Source organism: Uloborus diversus, chromosome 7, assembly GCF_026930045.1.
Source record: "Uloborus diversus isolate 005 chromosome 7, Udiv.v.3.1, whole genome shotgun sequence".
In the NCBI taxonomy this organism is placed as follows: Eukaryota; Metazoa; Arthropoda; class Arachnida; order Araneae; family Uloboridae; genus Uloborus; species Uloborus diversus.
Window position 1 is genome coordinate 57,984,531 of NC_072737.1, and position 26,986 is coordinate 58,011,516.

The 26,986-nt window shown below is 33.8% G+C and overlaps 1 protein-coding gene across 1 annotated transcript in view; it reads right to left on the reverse strand.

Moving 5' to 3' along the window:
• LOC129225928 (sodium/potassium-transporting ATPase subunit alpha-like) overlaps positions 1-26,986 on the reverse strand; it is a 208,825-nt gene that overhangs the window by 104,718 nt on the left and 77,121 nt on the right. Inside the window, exons 3-6 of the mRNA XM_054860469.1 lie at positions 13,291-13,494; positions 12,664-12,777; positions 8,986-9,238; positions 4,188-4,456 (exon numbers count right to left, since the gene is read on the reverse strand). Coding sequence (XP_054716444.1) covers positions 4,188-4,456; positions 8,986-9,238; positions 12,664-12,777; positions 13,291-13,494 — 840 coding nt within the window. The remainder of the gene's footprint in view (positions 1-4,187; positions 4,457-8,985; positions 9,239-12,663; positions 12,778-13,290; positions 13,495-26,986) is intronic.

The following is a 26,986-nucleotide window of genomic DNA, read 5'->3' on the forward strand; positions in this document are numbered from 1 at the left end:
GGAATAGTTGATCCATTTAATATGAATTTAACATTTTGAGATTTTTAAGCACTTTTATTATACTTGGTCTAATTATCACGGAGAAATCTGAGGCCTGGTTTTGCTTATATCTCAGCAACTAGACCACTTAGAGACTTCGGGATTTCACTAAATGATTTGCCTTATCTAAAGGTACAACTTTGAGCTGAAAATTTAAAGTTCTAAAATAAAATTATTATTTCGATTGGATGGAAAACAGCAAAATTCGTGTAATTAATAGCAATCATAATGAAAAGTTTAAATCAAGGCTTCTCTGAAGCAAGCATGAAATGTATTCAATGAAATTGCTCCCGTAGGATTTTTATCCTCGTCCTTGCCAATAATCGAAAACGGGGCGAAGTAAAGACTCATATCAGAATCTTAACCACGAGTAACTTGAATGTTGTGAAATAAGATATAGTTTTGCAAACCTTTAACATTTAAATAGTTCTAATTAAATTAGCATACAAACAAATCCTTGAGGGGATTAACTTTTCGTGCTCAAATGCTTGAAGTTTTAGACACGTTTATATAATTTTTCCTTTTAGTATGAAACATTTATATGAACAAAAGAGGTGAAATTTCAGGATAGTAACATTATTCTATTTCTAAAATACATTTACACTAAAAAGAATAAAATAACAGAATTTTTAAAAAAAATACAAAGCACTTTTCATAATACACTCAAAAGGACAAAATAACGTTTCTGGGTTAGAAGGGATAATTTAAGTATCCCTGTGGTTTTGAAAAATTCCAAAAAAATGACACCACAAACGAAGAAAAGTGCGATTCTATTCATTTCAAACCAAACGCTTCCAATCAGAAAAATATGCATGTTTAAACACTTAAATGAGCTATCATTGAAAGCTAGATAATGATAAAAAATTCTCTTTATGATTTGAGACGCATTTTTGTGGTGTTATTTTCTTGGTATTTTTCAAAACTACAGGAACATTTAAATTTTCCTTTCTTACCCAGAAAAGTTATTTTGTCCTTTTGAGTGCATTATGAAAAGTGCTTTGTATTTTTTAAAAAAATCTGTTATTTAAATTTCGTCTTCTCAAAAATTAAAAAGACGAGACATTTTCTGCAGAAAAAATATATGAGGAATAATTTGGTTGGACTTTTATCACTTTCTGACTCACAATTTCCGAGAATAAAAGTTACAAACTAATGAATTAGGAAAAGAGTTAATTAAAAGAGCAATTACATTTTTAGTTTTGAAAAATGGAAACATTTTGTCACTTTGGAAAAGGAATACCGGATTGTGATACTCTTACAAAGTTATAGTGCTTCCTCTGAGTAAAAATAGCATTCAACACTTGTATGTCACAGAGTTTACTAGAACGAGGGCATAGGGCATCAATCCACTCCTCTAGAATTGAACTTTTCAACCTTAAAATTTCATGTGACACTACGAGTAGATGAGAAGTGCCTAGAGTTTACAATATTGCCTAGATTGGTACCAATCTAAGCTAGATTGTTAAATTCTTGCTCAATCACAATCGAGTATCTGCCTAGAGTTTACAACTCATGTTATATGCGTATCAGTCAGTTAGATTGATCTACAGTGATAAAACTAAAGATTCAGCGTTTCACCAAGCTTTCAGGAAACCCATGGATCTTCAAGAAGATGTACCATTTCCCTTTTTCAGTTAAAATGATTTCAGTGAATTCCAACTTGAACCGAAAATATGGTTCAACTTAAGGGTTCAAATGGCGGACGGGCAAATTGAATCGCGTGAGGAAATGTCGTCTAAAATCTTACAAGATGGAGGGTAGTCAATTTCATAACGTTTTTTAAATGGATAACTTGATTAGTCTTACACATTTAACGCTTAGACTACTATTAAGAACTTACCTGTTTTCATTTTTATCTCCTTCTCAAAATACCATAAAAAAATCTTTTTGTGATTTTTGATTTGGATTACTTATATATAATACTAGTGGTACCCGCACGGCTTTGCCCGTAATACAAAAACTAAAAGGTCTTTTGGTTCGCCTGTATATTTACAAATAATGTATGGTGAATTTTTCGCCAATTGGCTTGTACTCATGTTACGGTTCCACGTTATGATAATTTCGTATCTCGCCAATTGGCTTGTGCCCATGTTACGGTTCCACTTTATGATAATTTCGTAATTTACTCGTCCATCTTATGATAATTTTGTTCTTAAAATTGGAATAGAAAAAGAACCACATCGAATTTTCGGAAAATCGCTTCGAGGTGCACACCCCAAGCTACAGACCAGCGCCGTGTCCAAGGGGAGGGTTTTAGGGGTTAAACCCCTCCCTTGGGGAAAAAATAAGCAAAATAAAGAAAATGTACATTTGACTTAAATTTACTTTAATGAGAAAGTTTGCGTTCAGCGTTTTTATTTTATCTTAATTTTCTCTCTGAAGTTTTTTGCGATTTACAACTGCTAAAGCCTTACAAACTGATGTAATTTAGGGAAAAAGTATGGCAGACGAACCGCTGAATGATCTACCAATGCAAAGAAAGAATATTGCTTATTGTAAGGAGCTTATGGTGAATTTGGTATATGTTACATCTATGAAGATGCATTAGTGATTGTGCTTGGCTATGTAATTCGCATCTGCAAAGAGCTCTTTCTTGTTTAGTTTATTAAGCATTATTTCAGAACATAACAACCTGATATACATTCTACATTATAAAAGAATTTGTGAAGAGTTTTTAATACTCATTGCAATATACTGCATAGTAAACAGATTTAATTAAAAAGAAGCAAGCAAAGTTTGATTAAAGCGAATCTGTGAAACGAAGGAATACTTTGGTAACTTGTACAGCTAGAGGTATCCTCCAAGAATACAGCAGTCCTTACATGTGAATAAACGCCATATTGGGATCGGCAATTTGTCGTAAAACTAAAAGCTGTAAGGGGGTTGAATTCTCCCCCCCCTACTGGTAAGATTAAAACCCCTCCCTTTATGAAAATCTGGACACGGGCCTGCTACAGACTAACTTTGTGCCAAATTTCATGAAAATCGGCCGAACAGTCTAGGCGCTATGCGCGTCACAGAGATCCGGACAGAGGGACATTCAGCTTTATTGTTAGTAAAGATGTCTCTACACTTTCATTTTCCACATATTTTATTGACCTAAACTCTCTGGAGTACTTTCAAAAGCTTTCATGAATGACGTATTTAAATTTTATTTGATAGTTTTTACAGAAATTTCAACGAAATCACTTGAAGACGATAACTGTACAATAGCTTCAATTCTTTGACAGTGCAATGACGTTTGGGAGATGTCATTCATTTTACCTGTTATTTTATTATATGGCAAGTTTAATGTCTCCAAAACGTCATTTATTTCATGTGCCACTACAGAGTTTTCCGTCGAGACGTCATCTATTTAATGTGCCGTTGCAAAGATTCATGTCTTGGAAACTTCATTCTTTTCACGTGCCAGTGCGAAGTTTAATGCCCCCCCCCCCCCCCCGAGACGACATTCATTGCCTGTGCTATTGCAGAATTTGTTTGAAGATGTCATTCATTTCATGAGCCAGTGAAAATTTTGATGTCTGCGAGACGTCATGCATTTCAAGTGCCAGTGCAAAGTTTAATGTTTCCGAGACGTAATAAATTTGCCACTGCCAAATTTAAAATCAACCATATGGGTGTCACAATGAGTGTAATTCATTTCAGGAGCCTTTGCAGTCTCTAAAGTCACCGAGGCGTCATTGAGTTAATGGTCTTTTACAGACTTTTTGACGTCGGCGAGACGTCAAAGTATGTCAAAGGTTTAACTACATAAATTTAGAGACATTATTGGAGAAACTTACGTTGGGGTGCGTATGACGTAGCTGTCATATGCATATGAGGCAATGAGAAGCAAAGGGATGCAAGTGAACTATTTTAAGTTTCGAGTAAAACGCGTTAAAAGATCCGATCCTAGGTAGGCTTTCATTGAATTTTTTTTCTAAATCATGCTGTACAGCAGCACCTACCAGGGCTATTAGTACAATCTCTTGCCCCAAGACAGAGGAGAGGTTCACCTACCATGTGTACTGGTTATCTCCAAATTTTTAATTTTGCCACTTGCATCCCTTTGCTTCTCACTACCTCATATGGTCCTCGACAAAAAAAAAAAAATTTTTTTTGAGTACCGCTGCTGTAAAATATCAATGTCAAGAAAATGCACTTACTGTGACTGTCGGCAGAAGACCTTCCGGTACATTGGCAACTATGATGCCGATAAGGAAAATGATCGAGTCCAACCAGTTGTATCGCATACTCATAGCTATGATACAGAAAGTCACTCCGAGAAATATTGCCACGGCTGTGATGATGTGAATGAAGTGCTCCAGTTCTATAGCTATGGGTGTCTTGCCCATTTCCAGGCCAGATGCAAGATTGGCGATTCGACCCATTACAGTTCGATCGCCAGTGTGTATAACTATCCCTTTTCCAGACCCTAAAAATAATTACGAGTGTTTTTTAGCTTTAAGAAAATGTTTTAATAGAAGTTACCACAATTCCGATTATTTTTTCAGCTTTTTCAACAAATTACATGCTATGAGAAAATCCACATGCAAGGCAGAATAAAACAATACTTAACTAAAAAATGAAAAAGTACCTTTGTGCAGAGAAGTAAAAGGAAATGACCAACGTTTTGAAGCACAAAATTACTGTAATTTTGTGCCACAAAAAGTTGGTTATTTTCTTTTCATACTGTTACAAATTCTGTAAATAGTAATTATTTTTATGATTAATTTGTTGTAATCTGGCTAAATTGGGCGTTTATTCCATTATCTTTCATCTAAAATTATTATAGTAACGTAACCTGTAAATAGTTTCTTGTAATGTACATACAACCCTTTAACATTAGACTGAAGTATACAGTCCCCCTATTTTTCATTGATAAGATTCGTGAATGAATAAAAAAAAGAAAATCGAGAAGCATTTTGAATTTTGTGGAAACTTCTCTTTCGAGATTTATAAATAGCCACTGCCAACGGCGGGAGTCATTCTCGAGTGAGTTTTGCTTGTGAATCGTGTCAGCGGCACGCTGAAAAGCATTTATTAGCTCTGTTTTGTGAAGCCTTTGAGCTGCATTTTTGCGTATTTGGATGTAAATACGTGTGTAACCGATGAGTTTACGGTGCTAATTGATATTTGCTTAATTGCTGATGATTGATTTAGCAGTTGTAACTACGCTTCCTGTATATAGCTGTAAATAAATCTTCAGTGTTTTCTCAAGAACTGTGTCATCATTTAAAGAAAGTTTGAAGTTGTATCACGAACTCTTAACAATACTTTACTAGTTGGAAATTTACCACAAACTTCCGATACCCTCGTTTATTCCCTTCATAGCTCCTCCAACTCAACATCTCACGCCAAAAATTATGTAGTTGGTTGCGTAAAAGAACTTTTCGTCTGAAACTTCAATCACTAAGAACTATACTGCAGTAATATTGTAAGAAATAAGACGCATAAATGCCTTTAAAAATACCATATACCTGGATTGCGTTAATTGTTCGAAAAATAATGAATCATTCCAGATACTTTACCACGAAATGATCTTCTGTCTTTCGTTTAAACAGGCAAAGATCATTTTGGTAGGTAAGATATTTTAACAAAAGTTATTTTCATGAATCAGCTGTCTAGGGCCTGACAGTTAATTAAATGTCCCTTCTAGAATATTATCATGATCTACTACCTTTTCTATCAGTGCATCCATAAAACGCACCAAGTTAAAATACGAATCGCCTACAGCTATATCATCATTGCATAATCAAAGACCTTCTTCTAGGGATTAGCACTCTCTCTCTCTCTCCTGAAAATAATAAATTCTTATTATCAGAAAAAGTGTCATTCTGCCATTCAGTTTTTTCATTCAAAGGAAAATGGACAATGGCTTATGGAAGATTTTTAAAGCTTAAAAAAATGTGCAGTATTAAAAAGCATGAATTTTACGAAGAAAAGTTTCTTATTTCTTGACTTTACTTCATAAAATTAAGTTCAATAGTTTCTTTATTATTGTTTTTTTTTTCTTTTCAACATGGTAAAATATTTTTACACTTTTTTGAATGACCTATTGTGTTCCTATTTAATAACCGATTTTGTTTTCGTTCCTCAGTCAAAAGCTTCATGTTCCCTCAAAAATAATAAAACTCTTTAAATCTTTGAAAAGATCCAACTTAATCGTGTTGTTTCTGTATCTTTTTAATCTTTTTTTTTTTTTTTTTTAAGAACAAAAATGCTTCATAGGTTTCTTTCACAATACTAAACAGCTGCATGCTGCATGTTCCTTTTTTCAACATCAATCTCGTTGAAATTTTCATAACCGCTACCAAAAATGGATTAAATACATTTATCATTCAGTGAAGCATTTATGAATTTTAAAATGTTTCATAAATTAAGAGAAAACAATAACTAACCACCAAGGGCGCCCATATGCAAAATTGTAAGGGGGGGGGGGCTTAGCTATTTTCCCCATGGAAACTGATTTTAGTGCAAAATAGAATTATTGAAATTTGATGTTTTTAATAACTTATTCATTAACGGCGGGAGAAGAAATGGTTTCACATTTTTTCAAAGAAAAAAGTACTAAAAGCAAGGAAGTTCAAATTTCAAAGGAAGGGGGGGGGGGCTTGAGCCCCTCCCCTTGCCCCCCTATGTGGGCGCCCTTGCTAACCACCTAGTTATTCATATACTCTCAACTATGGAACGTGTTTCCCAAAATGCCTAATAAAATGCCTCGGTAAAACCAGGTTTGTCAATTTTCTTTACTTCTAGTTTAGGTGACTTCGATGACTATTAAAGATGAAATAAAATAGCATAAAAACAACTCACCAACAAAGCGTTTTTCCTGATCAATGCGTGCAAAGTTTAGTACATTTACGAATAGTGGTTGTTGTCTTGTGTCAGTTAGGCTGGCAATTTGGGGTGCGCTGCTTCACTTTTCCAACTGCACCGTCATTTGGTGTGAAGTCCGACTTCCACAGTACACACACGCCATAAGGACCCGTTTATAGGGTACGAAACCATTCACAGTACAACAACAACACATTAACACAAAGAAAGGACAAGGACAGAAGAGAGAAAGTGCATCCATGACCGAGCCGGGATTTGAACCTGGGACCTCCCCCATTGCGGTCAGACTCTTCTAGACCAGGCGTGCGGCTTCCGAATAGTTATAGAAGCGATATCAAGAATAAAATTTTTTTGTCAGGATTGTCGGGATAGCTGTTTAAATTAACCCCTTTTGTGGCGAAAATAAATTCTCTCGCTCTTCTTATTTCCTGGTAGACATAAGATTTCAATTGTTGCTTAATTTATAAACATTAAAAAAAAAATATTTACATTCATTGCCTTTAACAAAAACTAGAGTTATTATATAGAGATAGGCCGACACATCCACCATTTTTGATCGAAAGGGCGTTCTTGCATGCTTATCTTTTCTAGTATAATATTGCTTTTTGTCGGTATTTTAGAGCAATTTCCCCGTAGGCACTAATGGTAAGTTTTTTGAACTGTTCAAAATTTAAACGCAAAATTGTTTAAAACAAAAAGTGAAATATGGGAATGATGTGTGCTCAACGAGATTTTTTAAACAAAAAAAAGTTTGTTCTATCGGACTGTTTACTCAAAAGTTGTTTGGGGGGGGGGGGGTAGAGAGGTACTGACAGGCACACATTTCCCCATCTGACTTTTTTTTTATTTTGGACGCACTTTTAGATACATTGAGCTCTTTCTTTCATGCTTTTTTTTTCTTCCTTTTTCGTTTACCGGGAAAGTAGGCTAAAAACTAGACATTGTGTTAAAACCCTCCAGAACGCGCCTCAAATTAAGCAACCTGAGAATTCGCGGATGAGAATTTTTCTTACACAACCTAAATCCCTCAAATTCAACAATTTTTCATGTAATTGAATTATTTTATACTTTCTCGTTCATTTAGGTACATACCTGGTTGAATTGTAACGAAATAAAACAAGAACAAGTTTTTCGGCTAATCACGCGAGTATTCGCTTGATGAGAAAAACAATCACATTCGGGGGGGGGGGGGAATTCTACGAGAAATCGAATCATGAGAAAAACACTCGTACTTCCTCTATTGCGATTAGCAACCCCCCCCCCCCCCCCGTCCCACGACAGTCAAAGCCTAATGTTGACGAAGTCAGGCCACAAGAAAAGGTTACAAGGAGAAGTTAGAGATAGCAACCCTGCCATGAGCACATAAAGGGCAGTAACTGTTTTTTTTTTTGCACTTTGCCATTTGCTGTACCTTAGCTTTACTGTACAAGCTTGCTCATTTTAGTTCCGATTAAAAAAAATGCACGAAAAAAGGTCTAATTCCCACATTTCCCTATTGTTGGTATTGAATCCAAAACACGTTTCTTCAAACATCTCGAATTACGCATTTCTGCAGATACTGCCAAGGGCGCCCATATGCAAAATTTTAAGGGGGGGGGGGTTGGTCTCAAATATTTTCCCCTTGGTTTAGCAGGATATTTTCCCAATAGAAACCAATTTCAGTACAGATTAGAGTTATTGAAATTTGACATTTTTAATAACTTATTCATTCATGGCTGATGAAGAAATGTTTTACATTTTTGCAAAGAAAAGTACTAAAAGCAAGGAAGTTCTAATTTCAAATAGGGGGCTCGAGCCCCCACTTGCCTCCGCCCCCCATATGGGCGTTTTTGGATACTGCTGTTTATCTGCCCAAGCACATTCCTGAATAGCCGGGGTTCCCAAACATTGTGCCGCAGGGAAAAACGAGGGTGGGCCACGAAATATCCACGATATATTTCAATAGTTCATACATATTTATAATAGACTAGGGTGCCGTGAGAAAATTCGAATTTTCCAAAGGATACCGCGAATCGAAAAAGTTTGGGAACCCCTGCCTTTTTATAGTGTAGAATATCTGATGCACTTCTTTTTCTTGGTTTGAGTATTTTTCTGAAGACGAGCGTTCTGGAGGGCCTAAATACGTACCTTCCATGCAGTTCGTTGAGAAGAAGGCAATATTTTGTGTTTCCAAAGGATTCTCGCTCGTCATTTCTGCTGAACGAGGCTGAGGTTCAGATTCACCAGTCAAAGAAGAGTTATCTACTTTGAAATTAGCAGCTTCGATGACACGGATATCCGCAGGTATACGGTCCCCACCTTTGACTTCTATAATGTCTCCAACAACAACTTCGACTGCACGAATGACAGTTTTCTTGCCATCTCGTATAACTTTCGCTTCCTGCACGTAAGAATCAGGAAATCAGTAAACTGCTGTAATCGGTAATTGACAAAGAATGTAACTGTGATTTTAACGGTCAAGTACTTTATTTACAGTAAACTCCCGATTACTCGTAGGATAGGATGTTACAATTACTATGGATAAGTATCTAATAGCTTAAGGAAAAAAAAAATTTTTCGCATGCATTTAAGCTATACAAAAAAATGATCACAATGCATGAACAAGAAATTCCATCTGGAACTAAACGAGCCTATAACAGGAAATATCCAACGTTGTTTAGCACAAATAAACAGATTTCAGAATACACGTGTTTCGAGGCCTAGAACACGTGTTTCAGAATACACGTGTTCTAAGCTTTTACTGGGTGTCTTTACATCTAGAAGCTCACACCTTTGAATTGAAAAAGGGGTTCCTTGAAACTTCGAAACACGTGTATTCTGAAATCTGTTTATTTGTGCTAAACAACGTTGGATATTTCCTGTTATTTCTCGGCACAAAGGTATTTATTTATTGCTTAAACGAGCCTACTTTCTCAAATACCTATATCTAATTCTTAGTATCTGATCAATATTCTCAAAAATAAATAAAATCGCAAATTGTTTCAAACATACTTTTTTAATATTTTAAGCTGATTTTTAGGAATAAAATACACTTTACTCATCTAAAAATTAGATGCGCAAAAAAATAAGTAAATAAATAAACGAACAAATAACACATCAGCACCTGTTAAACAAAGCAGTTAATATACTTTTTTCCATTAAAAAAATTCTTTAACCGCTTTTAAAAAGAAAATTATAATTAAAATTAATAAGCTCATTAAAATAAATACATCATATCAAAAAAGAAATAAAGTTTGTTTTTCCCATATTGTCAAAAAAATAATAATAAAAATAATAATAATAATTTTTTTAATGAATTAATGTACTTTTCAAAATAAATAAAAGCAATAAAATGCCAACTTAAAGAAATAATTTTCATTGCCAAAAAAAAAAAAAAAAAAAAAAAAAAAAAAAAAAAATCGTCTGCGCATATCTTTATGTAGAAACATAAAGGACTTCGAGTTTATCCACCGAAAGTTGAATACATAAATTAAAACTTTAGAGTAAAAATAAAATCGCGTCATATTAACAATAATTATTTCACAGTTATACCCATGGCTGAGGAGTTGGAGTCGTAGTCAATCTCATTTTGGAATCAAGGAGTCAGATTCGGGAGCCGAAAGTATTTCATTCAAAGACTCAGAGTTGGAATTGGTTACTTCCCTTCGAGTCCACCACTCTGCCAATGTTTGTGGAGTCGCAGTCGGACTTATTTTGGGGAGAAAGGAGTCGGAGTCAAATATCCAAGAATCGGAGTCAGTCATTTTTCCTCTGTGTATAAATTTTTGCCAAAACTACGAAATCAGAGTCGAAGTCGGGGAGTTGGAGTCCGACTTATTTTCGGGCACAGGAGTCGGTGTCGGAGTCAGTGCCTCAAAATTCTTGGAGTCGGAATCGGGAGTTTGTCGTCAAGAGCTATATTCAACAAAACTTGTTTGAAGTAAATCCGCCTTCAAGGTCGGAATCTACATTGACTTTAAGTTTACCCGTACACGCTAATGTTAAAGGATTTGAACTGTTCAAAATTGAACAAAAAATAGTTCAAATCAAAAAGTGAAATATAGGAATGAGGTGTCCTCGTCGAGATCTTTCGAACAACAACAACAAAAAAAAAAAAAATGTTCGAATCGAACTATTTACTCAAAAGTTATTAGGGGGGGGGGGCAGACAGACAAACAGATAGACCGACAGACATTTTCCCCCATCTCAATACCCTACTTTCCAATTTTTAATTTTTCGATATTTATTTAATTATTATTTTTATTTTTGACTTTTCTTTATTTTTCGCGATATTTTCAAAATGCATTATGCCTTTTTTCATGCTTTTACTGGGAAAGTAGGCTGAAAAGGAATTGCTCATGATTGCGAAACGGAATACATGCTAGTACGATAATATCGTGCAAAAAGTTGAATAAAGCACACCAAGCTAGGTTACAACAAAAACGTAAAGGGGAGAGAATGTTTTTCAAGAAAACTGGTCTGGTTGCTTGTTTACGATCGTAAGTGGTGTAAATCTAAAAATCAAGTTTCAACCAATAGTGTAGATCCAAAAATGAGTGAATACTGTAAATCAAAAATCAGGTTTCAAATAGTCAAGTTTCGGTGACCTTGGAAGGTTTGATGTCATTGGAAGGTGAGATTGGAGAAAGAAATTTGAATACGTAGAAACAGATTTCGGGCACTTCTTATAGTCTAAGATCCCACTAGGCTTGACCTACCCTTTTCGAGTTTCCTAAAATTGTTACCATACATTAAGAGTAAAAGTTGTTAATAAAACGTGAAAGTAAGAATTTCTACTTCTTTCATGTGACCTAATCAGAGTTGCCAATGTTTAAAAGGTGCCTAAAAATGAGTAATTTACCCTCATCGAGTTTCTGAAAATCGTTATTATAAATGAAGGGTTAAAGATGGAAATAAAACGCTAAACTAAGGTTGCCTATCTTTTTCCGGTGCCTAAGCAGGATTGTCAGGGGATAAAAGATTTTCAATGAGGGAGATAATTTACCCCTCATCGAGTTTCCGGAAAATATTGCCATAAATGAAGAGTAAAAGCTGTAAAGAAAACGTTGAAGTAAGGTTTCCCTATGATTGCACCACTAACTTGCCTAAACAAAAGTGGTGCAATCATAGGGTTGCAAAGTGGTGCAACCCTACTATTGTTTAGGCAACACAATACCATCTGTTTTGTAATATTTTTACCTTTTTTTTTTAATATAACTTATGTGGAAACTCAATGAGGGTAAATTACTCATTTTTGGGCACCTTTTTAGCCCCTGGCAACCCTGGTTAAGGACCGGAAAAAGGAAGGTAACATTACTTTAGCGTTTTATTTACAGTTTTTATCTTTATTTATGGCAACAATTTCCGGAAACTCGATGAGGGGTAAATTATCTCCCTCATCGAAAAACTTTTATCCCATGACCACACTGCTTTGGTACCGGAAAAAGGTAGGCAACCTTAGTTTAGCGTTTTATTTCCATCTTTTACTCTTCATTTTTGATAACGATTTTCAGAAACTAGATGAGAGTTAATTGTTCATTTTTAGGCCCCTTTCAACCCCTGGCAACCCTGATTAGGTCACGCAAAAGAGGTAGAAATTCTTACTTTCACGTTTTATTTACAATTTTTACTCTTCATCTACGGTAACAATTTTAGGCAACTCGATGAGGGCAGGTCAAGCCTAGTGGGGTCTCGTACTATTTAGTTAAAATAGCATTCGTATACATTCAGTTAAATAATGCTGAAAAAAGTTTTTTTTTTCTTTTGAGGGAAAGGTCATGGATAGCCGGAAGTTTACTGTATATGGGGACGTTATGAAGTTCTCACCTGAGGGACAAGTTTTTTGAACGATTCCATTATCTTTGAACTTTTAGCTTCTTGATAGTAGGAAAACATTCCGGATATTAGAACGACGAACACGAGTACGAGTCCCAGGTACATCTGAAAAACAAAATCCGTATATCCTTATTAGCAATATTTCTTATTTACAGAGAAAATGTTTTTTAGTACAGCTATTGTTTCGATGCTATTTTTGAAATCCTTGAAAGCGTTCTTCCAGCATTGTAATATTCTACACAATATTATAAATAGTTTAAATGTTTCCGTGTTGTAAAGTAAAAAGGGGGAGTTTTTAAGCATTGAGAAATTTTATTTTGCTGCATTAAATTTTCAATACCTTATTTGAAAGATTTCTTCTACATCCCATTTGTAACGTAGCTCAAAGTGACTCGAAATGACAAGATAGCTAAAAATAAGACTAATAATTCATTTATTCCTAATATTTCATTTTAAATGGATTTAATAATTATTTTTGAATTTTGGATAGTTAAAAACTCGATTACGAGTTTTTCACCCACTTTAAGCTAGCAAATACTTTTAAAATAGGAGAATGCCAGTTTAAAATGGAGAAACTGTTACCGTACCAAACAGAAAATGAAGTCCAGAGACACTTACGTTATCGTGTGAAGTATTTTCCAAAGCAGTAGACTGGACGGTAAAAGCGATGAAACATAATACAGCACCAGCCCAAAGCAATATAGCAAATCCTCCACATAGGTGCTTAGCGAATTTCACCCACTCCGAAGTCTTTTTCCGTTTTGAGAGCATGTTGGGACCATTTCGCTTTAGAATTCTCTCTGCTGCTTCAGTAGTTAAGCCCTATAGAATAGAAAAATTCCGTTAATGCAATTAATATGATTTTTAAAGAAAAAATAAGTTAAGAAGCTCTCTTAAGTGAAAACTCTCTTTTTTTTACATAGAATACGAATTAAAAAGCTCAAAAATAATCTTATATAATTAAACACTGAGCGTATGTACCTATGCATGTGCAAGCTTCTTCTCCCGAACGACAGTAAACTGACCATCGAACCAGGTATCGATGGATTCGTAATCTTCCCGTCTTCATGTTTGGCTATTTAACATAATCCTCCGATAATAATTAGCGGAGATATCAATTAAAAACTATTAATTATGATGCTTGGGTTTAGACATAAAATTCCTAATTTTCGAAGGCTTTCCTCCATTCAAATTATTATTCAGTGCTTCAGTTCACCCTGTGTAACAATGTGTAACAATGCTTTTATTAAAATTTGTAGTTTTGTAGCGTAAAGAAAATCGTTAAATGTGAAAGATCTGTTGCCATTTGTTTTCTCGAATATAAACAAATAAAATTTTGGTTTTTGTTTTGAGGTTTTGTAGCGTAAAGAAAATCGTTAAATGTGAAAGATCTGTTGCCATTTGTTTTCTCGAATATAAACAAATAAAATTTTGGTTTTTGTTTTGAGGCTTTTCTTGCAATCGGGGGATTTAAAATGTTTACTTTTTGGTTATTTTCCCCCAATCTGCCGCAACATTTTACCTTTTTTTTTTTTGTTCAAGTCTGATATTTGAACACGCGTCACTAGACATAACTATAATTTTCGAGGTGCACCGTGCAAAGCCGGGGGACGCAGCTAGTCAATGTAATAAATAGCAATTTTTCTATACAAAAACAATATTTACGCTCTTTAGCAACTTACAGTAAAAAAATATCTCTGACTTTTGGCACATAATCCAAATTCAAGTGAATTTGTAAAATAAATGCAAAAATATTCCGCAACCAATCTTCATCACAGTGCTACTCCAGTATTATTTTAATCTATTGCAAACTACAACATTTAATCTATTAAAGGTTTTGTTTGACATTTTAAACATCGGTAATGAGATTTAACTCAACTTTTCTACGTCATAACGTTTCAAAGTTTTCATTGGCTGTTGTGGCATCATCATTAGATTTTTTTAGAGCCGCTATATAGATAGGCCGACGCATCAGCTTAAGTTTAGCCATTTTGGATCGGATTTTTTATAGTTGCACTGCTAAGGTTACCACAGCAAAGTTGCAGATTTCGCCAAATTTGCCGAAAATAATATTTAATTTAATAAACAATTCACGTGCCGCTAATAATTGCTCACAGTGAACCATCGCCAAACGCGATAACTCGCCAGAAAAGACAACCACTCAAACACGTGCTGCGATCAAAAATGGCTAATCTTAAGCTGATAAGTCGGCTCGTATATATATGGGCCTTAGATTTTTATAACATGGTAAGATATATTTTGAGTGAACCTGAAAGGCTTAAAAACAAGTCCTATCTTTACAAAGATTGAAGTAGTCTTCATTAAAATGCTGCATTCATTTATTAAATCCCATTACTAAATGAGTAAGTTTTAAAATAAATGAGTAAATCTGAAGAAACTCCGCGGTTTTCAGTAATTCAGACTTAATTAGCATTCAATTTTTCCAAAGAAATAATACATCTAAGTAAACACAGTTGTTCGTTTTCAATTCATATCTCTGGGGAAATCTGAATTGAAAGAAAAGAAGACCATCAGAACAATGCTTCTAATTATACATTTAATTTGCATTAATGCAATCAATTTTATGAAATTGTAGAACCAAACAAATAGTGATTTGCATTGAACTTGCAAAATAAATGAAGGGTTAGTTCACCAGACGTGGATTTTTTAATCATTTTTCTTAAATGATTAAAATGCGCTTTCCTAAGCCAGTCATTGTAAGGATAAAATGAAAAATTTCCTAATACAAAGAGAAATGCAGGACTTTAAAAATGGAAACGTCTTGCTTCTTTAGAATTTAATTCAAATTCAAACATTGATTCCAATTTTAAATTAGAAACTGCTTTATTAAAATCGAATTTCCTTTTAAATATAAGTTGAATTCAACTTTAACGTGTGTATCGTGAATAAAACATCTTGCTTCTTAAGAATGCAATTCAAAGTCAAATATTGATACGGATTTTAAATTAGAAACTGTCTTATTAACATCGAAATTTCCTTTTAAATATAAGTTGAATTTAACTTTAACGTGTGCTATTGTACTGAATATATTCAAGCTTTTAACACGAGTAGAAGTGGAAACACTATTTTCAGTAATAGATTAACTCCTGCGACTCAAATTCTACTTTTAACACCATACTGTAGAACCTCGTTTATCCGGACTAATTGGACCGAAGCAATCCGGATAATCCGAGTAATGCGGGGAGTAAGAAAAGCACATTCTTAAATAAGCAGACGTATAACAGGAAATATCCAACGTTGTTTAGCACAAATAAACAGATTTCAGAATTGAAAGAAAGTGTTTCGAGGTTTCAAGGAACCCCTTTTTCAAATCAAAGGTGTGAGCTTCTAGATGTAAGGACACCCAGTAAAAGCAATGAAAATGGATAGCAGACAGTTTAAATATCAAAATAAGCAATAACAAAAGCAAAACAAGACAAAACGGAACTCAAAGTCAAGATTTATTGCATGATTCCCTCCCAGAGAAAACCGTTAAGCAATTAATTTCAGTAAAAAGACCCATAAAATACATGTTGCTGTCAAAATGAAACCGCTTATTAATAAATTAGCAATAAATTTATGTCCGAAAAAATTTTACTACGAATCAACAGCCACATTTAGCGAAAGGAAGAATAAACATAATTCAGAAAAACAGAAAGAGGTTGGAAAACAACAAAAAGTTAAACAAGTACAAAATAAAACATGAAATGGAAACGTAAAGACAGAAAAAAAAAGTTCCAGAGAAAGACATTACCATAACCACCTACAACGCAACAAAGAAAAAAAATATGAGATCAAAGAAGAGGGGCGAAAAAAGACTACCAAGTAATGAATGGATGCTACACTGCAGAAAAATACGGAATGGATTTAAGATCGTTAACTAGATTAGAACGATTCTTCAGAATGTGGAAAGACTCCCAAAAATCAAGATCTGATGAATTTGGGCATTTCTGTATAATTTTAAATGAGTTGAAATCAAAGGAGTGATTTGAGTCCCAGCAGTGTTGAGCAATACTAGACTTATTGAATTGTTGTTTTCTCACATAATTTTTATGCTCTTTTAAACGAAATTCCAAAGAACGGCGGGTCTGTCCAATATAGGCAAGGCCGCAAATGCAATCTATTTTATAAATTCAACAATCATTAAGAGGATCAATAGAATCCTTAAGAGACGAGAACGAAAGTTTATTAATTGGTGAAAACACAACATGGAATTGGAAACGTTTAAGTATCTTAGCGATCTGAAAGCTAACAGAAGGAAAGAATGGTAAAACGACCAAATTCTTAGTGATGTAAGTTCTTTTTCGAACATTACTTTGGGTCGGCTTTGCCCGTAGTAGAATATTGAAAGCTGATTTGGTTCGCCTGTATATCTTACTACTATTATATATGTGGAAGTTTGTCTGTATGGATGTTTGTTACTCTTTCACGCAAAAACTACTGAATGGATTTTGATGAAGCTTTACAATAATATAGCTTATGTATCAGAATAACACATAGGGTAGTTTTCGTCCCGTTATGGGGGGCAAAACCCCCATTGAGGGGCAATAATACACAATTTTCATACAAATTCTCTAATATGGGGATGAAAAATACTTGCACATATTAACATTATATGTCCATCGAAAGCTTTAATTTTTCTGCTGAAGATGGCACCGGTTCGAAGTTTCTAAGTAGAATAAAAAACGAGTTATAAGCTTTTTAGTTCCATGTTCGAAGGCTTTCCTTACTCAATACAATATTAAGTGTATCATCTCAACTCCCTTGCGACAGCTACAATTGTTGTATTGTTGACTATTTTTGCTTTTCGTCTGACTGTTCAAGGCTTTTCTCAAGTTAAATCTTAAAGTACCCTTTTTGCACAAGATTGGCTAATAATAAAAGGATTAGGTTGATTATTTTTCACTAGCTTTTGCCCGCGTCTTTGCTCACGTTGATGTAGTTTTTTTCAATTGTTGTAGTAGTTGATGTAGATTTAAGTTAATGGTCATTACAGGCAGAGGTCAAATAGTTACCAAAAAATTGTTTGACTCTAGTTTCACCAACATTTCAAATTGTCTGCCCCTTAAATGTATCAAAAGTATGATTAAAACTGAAAATTAGGGAGAAGGGGAGTTAATGAAATGTCGGCAAAACTGAGAAGACACCCAAAAATCACAAAAAATAAATCACGAAAACGTTCAGGAGTTGTAAAGAAGTCAGTTTGGGCAATTCCCAAAAAATCCAATTCGAGTGAGGTCAACTATTCTTAAATAAAGTGAAACAGTTCCCTTATAATCCCGATCTCCATCAAATGCATAATATCCAGCGCCACACCGGCAATCTAAATTATTGTATAATGTATAACTTCTTACTGTAGAAATCGTCCCAAAATAGGGTCAACAATGATGCTACGCGAAATGTTTCCAATAAACAGTAAAAATTTGGCAATTGTTTGAAATTGTGTGCAAAGACAAAGTAATGGAAGTTTTTGCGCTGTTTATGAATTTGCGAATTAGTTGGCGAATTATTTTACGTGTTAACAAATTAAAAAAAAGAAACATTAAAGAAATGGCGATATTTGGTTACATGGTGAAAACCGAGAAACACAGTACTGCGTAGTCTTTAGCTTCAAAAACAGCGACAGTTGAAAAAAATGCCAAATGCCTTAAGGCCATGTCACACGTAGCGAAATTCGTTCAACCTGACGATCAACTTCGGTTCGACTCAACCGCGAGAGCGAATTCCGACCGGAAAATCCCCGTGTGCTATGCTTTCCGAGGTTGAACGTATTCCGTTCAACTTTTTATCTTCTCGACAAAAAAGTTGGATCAACCTCAACTTTCAGCCAATCAGGAGGAAGCAATCCTCTGACCTGTGACGTCAAAATACAACATGGTCGCCTGTAACAACATCAACAACGCTTGCAAGGAATGGAATAAACTGCTGAATAACTTCAGGTGAGTTATTATTACTATATTTTTATTAAAAACAAATATAAAACGTAATATATCATAAACCTCCACCTTATTATTGTGTTAAAAGGTCGATTTCTAGTTTAAAGTCGTCGTAAGAATTTCCTTGCCAAATTCGCCAATCTCGTAGTGTGTAATCTTGCCAAATCAATGAATGTTTGTAAACAATCTGAAGCAAGAGCAACGGTAATGGTCAATCCAGTAGAAATCACCCAGGCCATGTTGCTCGGCATTTTTGATTTTCCTAATTTTTTTATTAGTTAATTCTCACTACTAGGTGAGTTCAAAAGTGTTGAAAGAAAATTTTTTACGCTCATACTTTTTTTTTAACCCGCCATTTTAAGTTTGTTTAGTTGCCGTTTTTTGGACCATAAACAAGTTTTACGTAAATGCATCTAACTCGGTTAATTTTACAGCTATCAGGACAAAACAAAATCCTACATCACCAGAAGGATGCTCTAGATACGATTTGCTTGCAAAATATTATTTAAATGGTGAGAAAGATGAAGCAAAAAATTAACAATTACAAACTGAAAATTATCATTAAATACGAGTTTTAATGCTACAAAATTAGTAAAAGGAGGAGAGTCGCAGCTCCTCCAATTTTTTTCATTGTTTAGATATAATATAGGACTACTTGTTGTAGAAATTTTAAACATGAGAACTTCGTCCTTTTTTTTTTGCAAACTTTTTCAAAAATGGAAAAAATCGAATTTTGGCAAAGTTTAAAGTCAAATATCTCAAAAGAGACTGAGTGAAAAATTATGAAACTGATACAGGTAACACTTTTGACATGAAAATATGATTACAGTTTGATGACTGAGACTGAACTGGTACTAGAGTTATAGGGCATTAAATTTGGTCAAATATTGCATTTTCGCAAAGTTTAAAGCGAAATATTTCAAGAGGGACCGAGTGGAAAAAAAATGAAATTAATACAGGTAGCAAATTTTTATGATATGAACCTGTGATTACAATTTGGTGACTGAGATTCAACTGAGTTACAGTGTTACAGTGAGAGTTACAGTGCATCAAAGTTGATATATTGCATTGCACATACACAAAGTTAAAAATTAATTCATAGATAAGCTTCACTTTCCAAACATTTAACAGCAACAAAAGTTCCTCTTCTTTAATAAATCAAATTCATGCAATAGAAATATGCACAAAAAACAAACAAATGAATAAATGAAATAAATGTTTAGCTCCTGTGTCCGAAACATTTAAATATATAAACATCATAGATCAATTGTTATTAATAATAACACAATTTTTGTGCTACAATTTATCATCTTTTGCTTAAGTTTTCTTCTGCATGTAAAATACCAAACACCCGGTTATCACATCCAGAGACCAGAGGCAGATGTTATCGTTGAGATGACATCTGCCTCCAGCTCGGTTATTGGCTCTTCCGGACTGATGAGTTCTTATAAGAACGAAACTGCAGTCTCTGGATATGATAACCGGGATGTCTGGTAGATTACATGTGGTTCTGACTTAGCTCTGGGTTAGGGGGCGGGGTAACTTACTGCTGATAAGTTTTCTTCTGACTTGAAATGTTTACTTGATTTTACTTGATGTTCCTAAGAGCAGTAATCAGAGAAGAGACTTTTAGTTGAAATTGGTTGAATAGCTACTTATGCTTGAAACAAAACCTTTAAAAAAGCTTTTCAACTAATGTAATACATCTGCATTAATGCTTGTTCTTTAAAATGTAGCTTTTTTTTTTAAACTTGAAGTTATTTCTTTATATCGCAGATACAGTAATCTGTTATTGCAAATCATCTTTAGAATATTACTTTTAATATTAATTTAGTACATTTGCCTCCCCTGCCCCTAGAAGAGGTAAACGCATATTGTATGCATATTTCATCAAAATGAATAAATAAAATGAAAAATTGCATTTTGACATATTGAATTCAAATTATGCTTTTCGCAAAGACGAGCTGTGTTAGGACCCTACTCGTTGGGTTTTTTGCTTCTACTACTGGTTCCCGAAATCAACTTTATTTATATCCGACCCTCTCTATTTTACATAATTAACCTCTGCGAGCATGTTCCTCCTCCTGGGCGGTGGCGTGAACTCACATGATCCTGGGTCGGAAAATCAAAACATCCATCAACTGCGTTCAAGTGAAGCAATTGGTTGATTGTTTAAAAACAGCACACATACCATACCTATACTTTACGGTAATACATTGATTTCATAAAAGCTAGGGGTACTTTGCTTGTCCTCCTCCCTGTATAATATTCATGTTATATATACTTGTCTAATTTGTTTTCATAATTTTAGATTATGGGAGAAAGAAGTTCATGTTATTGTGTACAGATGCAGTTATAGAGGTTGCAGTCAAAAACTGTTTGTACCAGGCCGAAGTTAATTATTGTTGAACTTTAAAATGTAATTGAAATTATATATTAATACGTATGAGTGTATGTGTATGTAACTTATTGTAAATAAAGTTTATGTATAAATTTTATGTGTCAGTTTCTCTAAAGAATTGAATACTAAGAAAAATGAACTATTTTTTTTTTTCCTTTCTTGGTATAGATTATAAAAGATAATGTTTTTTCAGTATGCTCTGTAAAACACCTATGAAGCATTGTTCTTCTCAGAGAACAAAAATAAAACAACTCACAATTTCTTACTTAATTGAATGTACCTGCATGACTCAATTTAATCAATAGAACCATTTTAAGTCCAATGTTTCAAACTATGAAAAGTAGTACAAACCTGCCTAAATCAGTAGAAAAGTTAGTATTCTTACGTTCTATGTAACTTATAAACTATGCAATAAGTAATTTATACTCTTCACTATTTAAAAATTTAAGTTTTTGATTTTTTTAAAGTAATAAATTTCATGTGCATGTGTTGGAAAGATAAAATAGAATGGGTCATGTACAGAGGTTTCAGGATAATGTTTTTTCAGTATGCTCTGTAGAAACATCTATGAAGCATTGTTCTTCTCAGAGAACAAAAATAAAACAACTCACAATTTCTTACTTAATTGAATGTACCTGCATGACTCAATTTAATCAATAGAACCATTTTAAGTCCAATGTTTCAAACTATGAAAAGTAGTACAAACCTGCCTAAATCAGTAGAAAAGTTAGTATTCTTACGTTCTATGTAACTTATAAACTATGCAATAAGTAATTTATACTCTTCACTATTTAAAAATTTAAGTTTTGATTTTTTTAAAGTAATAAATTTCATGTGCATGTGTTGGAAAGATAAAATAGAATGGGTCATGTACAGAGGTTTCACATAAAAACAATAGCATGTATATATAAAAGTAGAAAATTTTGTTGTTTCACTTTTTGTGCATTGCTAAAAAGATTTCTATTTTAACAACTACACTTGGTCTACATTCAGTAGCAAAATAATAATACTTAGACAAGGTTGAGTTTTTGACAAAAAAAAACAAAAAAAAATTGTGTTTGACATGACATTTGTTACACTGTAAAAGTAGTTATAGATATTAAAACTGTTACATCTTGTTTTCAACGTAGTTTTGTTTTAAACTTTTTAATAACTTAATTTATTTGTAACAATTAGATACAATTAATTTTATCAATCAACAGTCTTACTGGGAAAGGATTTATGAAATGTCTCTTTTCTTTTGAGTAAAAGTGAAACTAAGTTGATCATCACTCAATAGTTAAGTATATTAATATCTAAATATTTAGAATAGTGCTATTTACATTTTTTTATGTTCTTAATTTTTTCTCTAATATAAATATTCTCTGTTTATAGAGGAACTAATAGTTGCTTGATACAACCAAAGACATAAGTGTCAAAAACTTAAATACCAACTCTAATAGCTTTTGTAGCGGTTATCTCTAAATTCAGGATGTCCCAGAAAAAGTATGATGGGAAAGTTTTAGACAAAACAATATACCCCTGTTCAGCATCAATAGAGAGGATATTCTCCAGTTTTGAATTGATCCATTCCAAACTTAGAAATGGACAAGGTGTGCAAAAGGGTTTGAAATTAGTATTTTCACACTGTATGCATTGAGGAGAAAAGATTTAGAGTGGAAATAAATGTAAATTTTGAATAAAGATGCAAATTTTATTAAAGTTTGCAAATTAAACTAGAAAAATGTATGCATTGCCTTGCACTTTCAGCTTTAAAAACTTTAAGGAATAAATAGTCATTATTATTGTTACTATTCAATATACTGCTATTTCCAAAACTTTTTATCCTATACTAATAGTAGCTCTTTTATTCATCTCTCTCATTCTACAGACACGCAGCTTGTTGAATCAACATTCAGTTTGTTATTTTTTACTATACATATATTTTTTTTATCTAAAACAGTCGAAAATTTTCCTTTAGTGTATGAAATCAAAGTATTTTAAACTGAGAATCATTTGTTGTAGTAATTTTATAGTAAATACAATTTTTTTAGTCAGGTTTTTCGGCAGATAAGTGTTCAAAAGTAATAACTTAGAAATGTCCATTTACTTGATCTATAATTGCTGTTATTAAATTTTTGTCACATATTTTAAAGTGGTAGACAAGTTTAATGGTTTAAAAATCACAACTTTTACATTAACAGACAAGTTATTTATAAATATCGACTGTTACTCAGGTCCAGATCTGCATGCCCGCAGGTGGGGGGGGGGGGGGGCAAGGACCCAAGAAATTGGAAAACTTTTTAAATAAACGAATACAGTTTAACCTTCAACGTTGCAAACACATTTGGGACATTTCTGTAAAGTATCAGGATAATTAAAAAAAAAATTATTTTGGAAAATCAGCAAATGTGAAATAATACATAGAATTACCTTAACATGAGCCACGAAAATGTCCGTTTCAAATAAAATTATTCAAAAACACCTTTAAATACATTATGAAAAGCAGCAAGACTAATCAAAGTGTAAAAAACGTAATAATCACATAAGAATTACCTACATTTGCAAAAAAAAAGAAAAAACCTTACTATTGGATCCAGAAAGATGAATAAAACGTATTCATCTTTCTCTATCTTTACATTTTTTCACATCTTTACATTTTTTAATGTAATTTTTTTTTATAATCCATTGATTTTGTAATGAACTTATACGTAAAATGAGAAAAAGAAAAATCAGGAGTGAAGAATTTCACACTCCCTCAAAAGCAAAATACGTCAAAAAAAGAAAAAACCTTTGTATGAAAATTAAAATAGCGAGGTAAAACATAAATAAATAATAATATTGAATTTAAAAAAAAGTGAAGAAAAGCTTCCATGTTTTTATTCAATTCTTATCGGGGGAGGGGGGATCAAAATTTATAGATCCAGGCCTGCTTTTACTCATAGTTATTAGGTAAAAGGGCTGTTATCGCTGCATTGAGCTAGTAAAATCAAGATGTTTATAAATCCCTTTTTTATAATTTTGAAAGATTGCAACTTTCAAAACTGTAATTTATTTACAGCTTTGAAATAAATTGAAAAAAAAAAAAAAAAAAAACCATTAAATCCAAAAAACATTGCTCAGAGTGCATTGTGCTAACTCGCCTAAAATGGTAGACAGAAGCCACGTTTAGGATCAACCCTTCGTTTGAGAGCCTGGCAACCCTGTTCAACTTCTCCAAGAGAAAGTTGAATGAAAGTTTGAAGTTGAACGGGTAGGTTGAGCGAATTTCGTTGCGTGTGACATGGCCTTTAGCTATTGAAATGATTCCACAAAAAAAGTTTGGCTAGATTCCAGCTGATTAAATACCCAGTCAATACAAATAAATAAAAAAAAACCATTAATTGCCTCAAAGTTGCATTAAAATGGAAAAAAAATCAGCCAAACCCTGCATTATTTGCCAATCTTGTGCAAAAATCTTACTTCAAGATTTGACTTGAGAAAAGCCTTGAACAGTCACGAAAAGGAAAGATAGTCAACAATACAATAGTCGCTATCGACAGGGAGTTGAGATGATACACTAACTATTGTATTGAGTTAAGGAAAGCCTTCGAACATGGAACTAAAAAGCTCATAACTCGTTTTTTATTCTACTTAGAAATTTCGAACAGGTGCCATCTTCAGCAGAAAAATCAGAGCTTTCGATGGACATATAATATTAATATGTGCAAGTATTTTTTCATCCCCATATTAGAGAATTTTTACGAAAATTGTGTTTTATTGCCCCCTAAGGGGGTTTTGCCCCCATAATGGGACGAAAACTACCCTATGTGTTATTCTGATGCATAAACTACATTATTGTAAAGTTTCATCAAAACCCATTCAATAGTTTTTGCGTGAAAGAGTAACAAACATCCATACAGACAAACTTTCGCATATATAATAGTAGTAAGATTTTAATGCAACTTTTATGCATTTTTTTTTTAATTTATTTGCGTTGACTGGACATTAATGGGTTTGGATTTATTATTTTGCATTTTAACAGCTCTTTTATATGCAAAAACAGAAAATGAAATTAAACAAAATGACAATTTCAAAATTTATTTCATGGGCAGAATTACGATAACGTGGTTGTGACAAATGTTCAAAAATCTTGGCACTACAGCCATTGCCAATTAGGATTTTCAGAATTAATGTCTTTATTTTAATGGCGACAGTGGAGAATATTGTTCCTTTTTCCTTTGCTTTCTTTTTTATGCTATCGGACCTTTACTGATGAAGATTTCTGGAAATAATCATGATGGAGATTTTCAGAGGGGGATCGATGTTATTTGAAAACGCTGATATCACCATTCTAATAGAGACTTTGGAAAATGTTTTCTTTCCGAAATGTGAAGTTTTTTGTACTAATGTCCTTAATTATGTGAATTTAAAATGGGGGGGAAAAAACTGTTGTACTTACTCTGAACTTTTTGGTATTTTAAACAGGACCGAAGACGTTAGTTAGAAACAGTTGATTTCCTTCTGATTGGGGTTTTAAAAAGTTTGATGCTCTCACTCTAAAGGGACGTTATTAGAATCAGAACTCGTTGCGACTATTGACCCTATTTTGGGACTTCAGCCTTTACAATTTTAGGCATATTTCTCTTTATCTTTTCAGGAAGGACATGCATCACCAGAGCTCCGTTCCTTTCTCTGGCAAGAAGCTATGCATTAATTTAGATAGCCGGCATAGCGCTGGACACCATTTGACGGTGATCGGGATTATAAGGGAAATGTTTGATTATATTTAAGAACTGTTGAACTCACTCGAATTGGAATTTTAAAGAATTACCCGTACTAACTTCCTTACTACTCTTAAATGTTTTTCTGATTTATATTGTGTGATTTTTGGGTGTCTCCTCAGTTTCGCTGACATTTCATTTGCCCCCCCCCCCCCCCCCCCCGTTCATCCTTTTTGATATATTAAAGGAGGGAGAGAATTTGAAATGTCGGTGAAACTCGAGAAACCTCGGACAAACCATTTTATGGTAACGATTTGACATATGCCTGTGTTGACCATTAACCTGAATCGATTAAAATAATCTATATTAAAGTGAGCGAAGCCGCGCGTAAAAGCTAGTTTACAAATATTGGATGATGAATTTCTCGCCAATTTGCTATGTTAAATGGCTCACCCATGTTAAGGTTCCTCGTAATGATAATTTGCGTCCACGTTATGATATTTTGATCGGTAAAATGTTCTTAAAAAACTGGAATAGAAAAAGAATAAAATCGAATTTTTGAAAAATCGCTTCTCTTCGCTACGCTACGAACTAATTCCGATTCCGAGTCACAACTGACTACAACTGTATTTATGTCGAGGACTGCATACTAAGTGCCTTGCCTCCATTATTTTTTTATACCGATATATGGCAGCACTATCACCGGATCGAACAGTTAATGAGAATTTAGAACTAGACCAGGAGCTAATAGCTACCTGGTGCTAGCACCCCCAGAGGTACCGTTTCACTTGGAGGACATTGAGACCACGAGCATATTTAACGTCGCCCAGTCTCCTTTAATGACGACACTGGATCTTCGACCATCGAGGTTCGAACTCAGGACCCTCCGGCCCCGAATCCGACACTCTACCGATCGGACTACCATGGCCCTACGAACTAATTTTGTGCCGAATTTCATGAAAATCGGCCGAACGGTCGAAGCGCTATGCGCGTAACATAGTCGGTGGAGTTTGTGCAAAAACATTTCACTTCCGGATACCAGTATAAAATTTTGTACAACACTTATGTTCATATAAGAGAGAGAGAGAGCAAAAAAGTTTAAAGCAAAAAAGCTAGTTTTATTTTCTACTAGCGGTACCCGCACGGCTTTGCTTGAAGTAAAAAAATTAAAAGGTCATTTGATTCGCCTGTATATTTACATACAATGGATGATGAATTTTTCGCCAATTTGCTATGTTATTTTGCTCGGCCATTTTATGGTTCCTTCCTCCCTTCCTCAGTTGCAAGACATCCCT